The 8,149-nt window shown below is 54.1% G+C and overlaps 2 protein-coding genes across 2 annotated transcripts in view; one reads left to right on the top strand and one right to left on the bottom strand.

The window, feature by feature from the left end:
• The first annotated feature begins 3,173 nt into the window (after positions 1–3,173).
• SYCN (syncollin) lies at positions 3,174–3,656 on the top strand. Its single transcript, XM_008583382.1, is given in 4 exon segments — positions 3,174–3,228; positions 3,231–3,260; positions 3,263–3,487; positions 3,490–3,656. Coding segments are annotated over 4 exon segments (477 nt in total).
• A 1,557-nt stretch (positions 3,657–5,213) lies between these two features.
• The window catches only part of NCCRP1 (non-specific cytotoxic cell receptor protein 1 homolog (zebrafish)), a 6,270-nt gene continuing 3,334 nt past the window's right edge, over positions 5,214–8,149 (bottom strand). Inside the window, exons 2-6 of the mRNA XM_008583381.1 lie at positions 7,743–7,829; positions 7,607–7,658; positions 6,890–6,985; positions 6,110–6,248; positions 5,214–5,974 (exon numbers count right to left, since the gene is read on the bottom strand). Of these exons, the coding sequence (XP_008581603.1) occupies positions 5,834–5,974; positions 6,110–6,248; positions 6,890–6,985; positions 7,607–7,658; positions 7,743–7,829 (515 nt within the window). The 3' untranslated portion in view covers positions 5,214–5,833. The remainder of the gene's footprint in view (positions 5,975–6,109; positions 6,249–6,889; positions 6,986–7,606; positions 7,659–7,742; positions 7,830–8,149) is intronic.

Raw genomic sequence — 8,149 nt, 5'->3', positions numbered from 1 at the left:
GGGTGAGGGCTCTGTGTCCTGGTGGCAAAGAAGGCCCTCTGGGAAGTCAGTGGCTGGAGATTAGATTTCATGGGGTCACAGGAGGAAAGGAGGGGGAAGGATCCAGGTGTGGTTTGGGGCAGGGCCAGGCCAAGAGCAAGGGTCTCAGAATCATTACGACAATAATAAGAACAGCTGTCACTTATTGAGCACCTACCAAGTGCTGGGCACTGTCCTTTGTGCTTCATATATTTATATTTATACTGTTGTATTTACACACCATTATGTGTTAACTATTTATATTGTGTCTATGAATAACAATTATATGGATTGTTCATAAGGCTTTATGTTAGTTATAAGTTACTGTATGTAGCAACCTCATTTTCCATCACCCTATTGAAGGTAGTAGGAAACTGAAGCTCAGAGAGGCAAGTTCACTTGCTCAAGGTCACTCAGCAAGCAAGTGGCAGGGTCCATATGTGAACCCACTTCCAAGTGTTTCCAGCGTTTGGCTCTTAATAAGAGCATGACCCTGCCCAAGGTGGAAGACACAGCATCTGAGGGAACCCAGCAGGGAGCCGGGTAGCTCAGTAAGCACCAGCAACAGCCAATTGTTGATGTCGTGTTGTCATGATGGCACACGTTTACTGAGCCGTTACTATGTGCCAGGCACCGCACTAAGGGTTTTCATAATAACCATGATAGCGAATGCTCATATAGCACTTAGCAAGGGCCTGTCTCTACTCTGAGTGCTGTTATATGGATTAATCCGTTTACTCCTGATACCAGCATCCTGGGGTATAAGTGTTTGCATTGATGGTATTGTCTTGAGGTGCAATCGTGTGCACAGGTTCCTGGAGGAGCTGGGATTCGGACTCAAGCAACCTGGCTCCATGGGCTGTTCTCCTAACCCACATTCTATCATCCCTTGTAATCTTCACGACAATCCTATGGTGTAGGAAGAAATAGTACCCATTCTACAGATGAGGAAACTGAGGCCTTGTACTCACCCACAGAGCCACAGAACTCGTCTGTCTGATCAGCACATCACTCTCTTGACCCTGTTCTTACCTGGCAGGAGACTGGAAGCTCCAAAGAGCCCCTGAAGGGCCTTGGCCAGGCTCCCAGATGTCCCTGTCCAGCCCTGGGGTCCCACCTCGCTCCCCTTCCTGTGCCACTCCTTAATTTTTCCTTTGGCTTGTTTCATGTCTGCTTGCTGATTGGTAAGAGCTCATTGTGTATTATATGAACTGACTCTATTTTTTTCCCTAGAAGAGTTTTTTTGTTTGTTTTGCTTTGCTTTTTGCCATACAAAGCTTTTAAGTTTCGTAACAGCTCAATAGGTTACCATTTATTTTATAGATTCAAGATTTCCAACTTTGGTTAAGAAAGTCTCCTGGCTCCTGGGGATTGGGGTGAACATGGCAGCCTTCTCTTCCCTCCCCCTCCTCACCCTAGGCCTGACTTTTATATGTGTATGTGTGTGGGGGGTTGATTTCTTCTTGTCAATCTGTAAACACTCTTTATATATTATAGCTACAGGGCTGCCGGTTAACTCACTTGGGTTACAGTGTGGTGCTGATAACACCAGGGTCAAGGGTTCAGATCCCCATACTGGCCAGCCACCAAAAATATATATATAGAGAGAGATTATAGCTATTAACTCTATGCTGTCTGGAGTGTGGCAAAATTTTCCCCAAGTCTTTTGTTCATTGTCTTGCAAAGGTTTTTAGGTTTTATGCAAATACATTTATCTTTCCTTTTTTTTTTTCTGGCAAGTGGTACAGGGATTGAACCCTGGACCTTGGTGTTAGCAGCACCAAGCTCTAACCAATGAGCTAACTGGCCAGCCCTCATTTATCTGGTATTTAACAGATTCTGGGTTTCCAGCCTTGGTTAGGAAGATCTCCAGGACCTGAGGAGGGGTGAGGTTGGGGGGTGGGGCTCCCTCCCATCTCCTCTCTGCCTCTCCCTTCCCCTCCTGTGCCTCTCTCCTTATTGCCAGCTTCTCCTTTGCCAAGGTCCTGCCTCCCAAGGAGGGGACGTGCCCAGCTTGGAGGCCCCCGCACCNATAACAGCTCAGTAGGTTACCATTTATTTTATAGATTCAAGATTTCCAACTTTGGTTAAGAAAGTCTCCTGGCTCCTGGGGATTGGGGTGAACGTGGCAGCCTTCTCCTCCCTCCCCCTCCTCACCCTAGGCCTGACTTTTATATGTGTATGTGTGGGGGGGGGTTGATTTCTTCTTGTCAATCTGTAAACACTCTTTATATATTATAGCTACAGGGCTGCCGGTTAGCTCACTTGGGTTACAGTGTGGTGCTGATAACACCAGGGTCAAGGGTTCAGATCCCCATACTAGCCAGCCACCAAAAATATATATATAGAGAGAGAGATTATAGCTATTAACTCTATGCTGTCTGGAGTGTGGCAAAATTCTCTCCAAGTCTTTTGTTCATTGTCTTGCGAAGGTTTTTAGGTTTTATGCAAATACATTTATCTTCCTTTTTTTTTTGGCAAGTGGTACAGGGATTGAACCCTGGACCTTGGTGTTAGCAGCACCAAGCTCTAACCAACTGAGCTAACTGGCCAGCCCCCATTTATCTGGTATTTAACAGATTCTGGGTTTCCAGCCTTGCTTAGGAAGATCTCCAGGACCTGAGGAGGGGTGAGGTTGGGGGGTGGGGCTCCCTCCCATCTCCTCTCTGCCTCTCCCTTCCCCTCCTGTGCCTCTCTCCTTATTGCCAGCTTCTCCTTTGCCAAGGTCCTGCCTCCCAAGGAGGGGACGTGCCCAGCTTGGAGGCCCCAGCATCCCCCTCTTTTCTCCCCAGCCTCTCCTTATTTAGAAAGGGGGTTGTTCCATTCCTTGTCAACTTTTAAGAGCTCTTCCTACTTAAATCTATTAACTCTGTGCCACCTGCTCTGTATTACAAATGACTTGTCATCAAGTCCTGTCTATTGACTTTCTTTATGATGTTGTTTGCTACAAAAAATCTTAAGGTGCTAACTTTTATACAAATATATACACCTTGTATTCATTGGTTGTGGGATTGTGACCTAGGTTAGGAAGGTCTCTCGGCTCCTGGGGGAGGGTATCCCCTCCTCTTCCCTCCTGGGGCCCTTATTTCACAGCCTCTTCCTTCCCACTGGCTAAGGGCATAAAAGCTCACGGGCCATGGACCCACAGTGTCAACATGTCCCCGCTGTGCCCCCTGCTGCTGGCCCTGGCCCTGACGGCCGTCCTAGGTGGCCGAGTGCCTGCCGGGCACCTGCCGACCTCAAGGATCCAACGGGACGCGCACATGCACCAAGCTCTATGACAGGAGCCACCGCTACTACCAGAACTGCTGTAGGGGCGCCGAGCTGTCATTGAAGCCAGACACCGACCTGCCCTTCCTGCCTTCCAATGGGGCAAACACGGCCTCCTTCCTCATGGTGGGCCAGCGCTGCAAGCTCACCATGTGGTCCCAATATGGCAAGGCTGGCAAGATGCACAAGTTCACGGCCGGCGCCTCAAGGAGTGTCGCTGGGGCATCTTCCGCCACTGGCCCAACGCTAACTCCGTGCTCTATTGCAGGCGCCTGCCCGCCCTCCAGGCTGACCCCAGCTCCCAGGCCACAGCCCTGCCTCCATCACAACCCCCCAGACCCACCACCCAAGGAAAGAGGCTTGTCTAGACCCCTGAGCCCCCGACTCAAACTGGGAGAATCAAACCTGTCTAGAACAAGTCCTGGAGTCCCCCATCTCAGAGTCCACATCCAAGCCAGGTCCTCCTCCTCACCCCCAGTCCTCCACCCCCACTCCATCCCGAAACCCATGCCCCTTGGATGTCTCAGCCACAGCCACAGGTGGAGCTCTCCCCCACCCCTTCCTGAATCCCCCACCTGCCCACCTACCCACAGCTGCACTTCCCACTACCTGGGGAAGAGGAGCTCATCAACTCTCTCACCACGGAGCCCCCAGAACCACAGCCAGCCCCGCCCCCTCCCCAGAACATCAGATCTGAAAGCTCCCAAACCCAACTCTGGGACCCCGAGATGCTAAAACTGACCCAGACCTCAAGATCCCAGACCCAATTCCGGGAACAGACAGTCTAGCCCTCATGCTCTCCATCCACCTGGACCCTCTAGATCAGCCTCAGCTCCTAAAACCAGTCCCAGAGCCCCAGACCCAGCCCTGCAGCTGCTGAGCCCACCCTGCACTCACATACCCAAGCTCACAGACCTGGGGCCCTAGATCCAGCTGTGGTGCCCTCCCAAACCTGCCCCTCTCCCCCAAGAGCACCAAGGGCCCCCAGCCTGAAACCCTCCCAGGCCAGGACCCCTAGCTCCTGAATTTTGAGCTTCAAACTCAGACTCCCCAGCCAGGCTTCTAGAACCCTCCACACCTTGGATTTCTGTGCCCCTGGCATCCCCCAGTGAGAATTTTTATTGTGTTTCAGGTGCTCCTGATGCCTTGGAGGCCCCTCATCTGCAACCCCATGCAGTGCTGAGCCCCCTCATCTGGCTTGTCCCTAGGGTCTGCTGCAAGTCCCAAGACCCAAGAGGAGAGAGCTTTCTGCCTGCTCCCCACCCTGCCTTCCCTGCAATAAGCTCTTGAGAAGTTATTCCTGTATGCCATCTGCTTGTGCTTGGGACCCAAGTCCTCACAGGGATGGGGGAGAGAGCAGGGTGGTCAAGCCTGCGTTAGCCCAAACCTGGGGCAATGCTGTGGATGGGGACATATCCATCGATTCTAAATTCACTGATATTGATTTAGGCATGCGCAAAGACACACACCCACAGAAAGGACGTGTGTGGTATGCAAGGGTCCTGCTGGCTGATTGTTAAAAATTGAAATGCTTCCCCACACTTCTTGGTAAATAGCTCTTCCCTGAGCTGTTCTGGCCTCCCAGGGCTCTCCAGACCCCTCATGATTCAGGTGTGGGATGGCAGGGGGCCTTCTAGGACCCTGCCCCAATCTTGGGCCAAGGTCTGTTGAGTGATCTGGCTGGAGCCCAGGATTTAGGAGTAGTTACTTTTAATCCCGCCTCCCCAACACATGGAGGACACTTTAGTTCAACTTTGTATATCTCTGTTCAGGTTACAGTCTGTGTCCCCACCTCCCCAGGAATGAGGGATCTTGATGGATACCTGGGTTTGAGGGCTCTGGGGTAGCTGGAAAAAAGACACAAAGGGTCCTGGGAGGAGATGTCTGGGGACATCTCTGGGGGAATGACAACTGGGAATGGTTGGAGGGAGCAGGGGAAATCAGGGAGAATCTGAGAGTTGAGAGAAGGGAGAAGAGGTAAGTGGAGATGCTAAGAGGCCACAGCTGAAGATGTGTGACGAGGTCAGAGGTCAAGGTCAGTGCCAGGGTCCAGCAGTTGTGAAAGTGCCACCAGATCAAGGATTCGAGGTTATGAGAATGGGATGTGAACTGAGTGAAGTTCTAGGGAGCAAAGGCCAAGGAAGCGCTCGGCACCCCTGGGCACATGCACTTATTCATTCACTCGATGAAGATCTGCTGGGCACCACTTTCTGCCAAGCACTGCATTTGGAAGGGGTGGCCCCTGCCCTCATAGAGCTCAGAGAGTGCAGGTGAAATACCAGAGTCAGCCATTCGAGGATGCTCGAAGATGTCAAATGAGAGGCCAAGGGCCGGGCAGGTTAAGGGTTGAGGGGGTAGAAAGCAATCAAGGAGGTGCTGGGGGGTCATGAAGAGAGTCAAGTGGTGCTGAGGGCCAGGGAGGTCTAAGGGTGGGGACTCTAAGGGTCAGGGAGATGCTATGGAGTCAGAGGTGCTAAGGGCTCAGGGAGGTGTCAAGGGGTGGGTAGATGAGACAAGGCTTCAGGACAGGCATGGAGTCAGCCAGTCACTCCCTGAACTGCACAGACACAGAGGAGTCAGTCACCCTTGTCCGCCACACCCCCCTGGGCTCCAGGCGGTTCTTAGTCTTGTGCAGGAAGTGGACGAAGCGTACGCCAGGGCCATACTGGCGGAATACGTGGGACACCTGTGGCAGCACGGGGTTAGGAAGGAGTCCTTACTAGGGTCCCGTGAACCTGCTCTCCTCCCCCTCCTTCCTCCCTCTGTGAGGTCTTGGGACAAGAACATACATCTAGGCATGCAGGCTTGGGCAGAGTCTCACCTGGACCCAGTGGCCAGGGGGACCTCTCCCAGAGGTCCGGGGGGCCACGTGATGCTGTGCGATGACTGTGCGGCGGTCAGCTGCCAGCAGCCAGACATGCAGCTCATAGACGCATGTGTCCAGCCGGCTGTCCTCGTACCTGGGGGTGGTGTCCAGGCCTTCAGGTGCCATCGCAGTCCTAATGCCCCTGTCCCAACCCCTGGCCCCATGCCCCATTCCACACACATTCACTGGCACCCACTCTGTGCATAGCCCTGGACCGGGTGGTGCTGGGGAACAGCAGTGACCAAGACAGCCCCACACCCTGCCCTCATGGGATTCAAAGTCAAGTGAAGGAGGCAGACATGTCAACAGGCAGTAACAGGCAGGTATGGTCAGAGCTGGGATGGATGAGGCACGGGCGGAGGGGTCGGGGCGGGGATGGGGCGGCACAGGCACGGGAGCAAATGCATCTGCCCCCGCTGGGGCGTGGCCAGGGGAGACTTCCTGGTGGGGCCATGTGCAACTGACTTCTAAAGGATAAAGAATTAGTCTTGAGACTAGAGGGCTACAGGCGTCCAAGAAAGAAGGAACAGCCTCAGCAATCCCAAAGATGCAAGAGGCCTGGTACTTTTCAAAAACAGAAAGACTCAGAAGGGGCTGGGGAGGTGGGCAGGGCTTGACCTGTGACACAAAGAAGGTCTTGGGGAGCTCAAGAGCAAAGGGGAACTCGGGCTGAGGCATGTGCTCTGAGGTGCGCTATGGAGTCAAGGGGTCAAGGTGGCAGGGCAGGGCACGCACCAGTCCATGACGGTGATGTCAGGCTGCTCATCGTCCAGCAGCTCCTCCCACAGGCCCTCGGCCAGGAGATCCACACACTGCTGCTTCACTGTCCAGCTGCCAAAAAGAGGGGCAGGAGAGCTGCGGTCTGGGACTCGGGGTCTTTGGGGGTCTCCCAGGCCAGCCTGGCCCTAGCGAGCAGGAAATCCTGATCTTAGGCTCTCTCGGTGACAACAAGGGCACCACATATGGGGTGCTGACTGCCCCAGAGCACCCTACAGTCTCAGTTCCCACGAGCCCTCCTGGGACGATGCATTCTGAACCCCGTGTTGCAGGTGAGGAAACTGACGATCAAGGTGGGACTTGTCCAAGGTCAAGCAGGAAAGAAGTGGCAGAGCCAGGACCCAAACCCGGGCATGGGTGACTCTGAGACACTGTTACACCATCTCAGCCACGGTGCAGAAGCAGGACTCAGTTTAGTGGAGAACAGGTGGTGGCCTAGAGTGACTTCCCCTCCGAGGGAGAGAGGTTGAGAATAACAATAACAAACACGGCTATTTATTGAACACCTGCTATGTGCTAGCCAGACCTGGCCCGACCCTGTGCTGTGTGTGTTGTGAGCAGTCTCTCTTATGACTAACCCAGAGAGGCAAAGTCGGTTTCTCCAGGCCCAGCAGCCGGGAAGGCTGGAGCAGGGAACGGAATCAAGCACAGGCCACACCGGCCCTGGCCACTCACCTGAGGTTCTGCTGGAGCTTTTCAGTTCTAATGTCCCATCCACGGAAATTGCCTGGCAGGCGGAGGAGCAAAGGGTTAGAACATCCCATTCTGGGGGCCCACTCTCCCCTCAGCAGCCCAGCTCCCAGGCACTTACCCAGAGTCTGCAGGGGTTGCTGGGTGGGACCAGTAGGGGGCGCTGGCTGATAGATGTTGATGCCTGCAATGCACGGGTGAGCGGAGCCTCAGGCCACCGCTGTCCCCTCCACACACACACCCCCCACTCCCTACCCCGAAGGCTACCCCGAAAGGGCAGGAATCCGTGTCAGGCCCGACCAGGAGGGAGGAGGGAAAGGAAGTCGTGGTGAGACAGACCTCGAGGGACAGAGACGGAGGAACCCAGAGAAAGAGACAGAAACACAGAAGAGAGAGACGCAGGGACAGAGACGGGAGCGCGAGAGCGGATACGACGTGAGAGAGACAGAGGTAAGACGCGGACGCCGCGTGCGGTGGAGGGACGCGGGGAGGGGGCGCAGTGACGGCGGCGGCGGCGGGCTCCCGGCT

The sequence above is a fragment of the Galeopterus variegatus genome, unplaced genomic scaffold (genome assembly GCF_000696425.1).
Source record: "Galeopterus variegatus unplaced genomic scaffold, G_variegatus-3.0.2 Scaffold2898, whole genome shotgun sequence".
In the NCBI taxonomy this organism is placed as follows: domain Eukaryota; kingdom Metazoa; phylum Chordata; class Mammalia; order Dermoptera; family Cynocephalidae; genus Galeopterus; species Galeopterus variegatus.
This window is presented reverse-complemented; position numbering and strand designations above follow the sequence as displayed.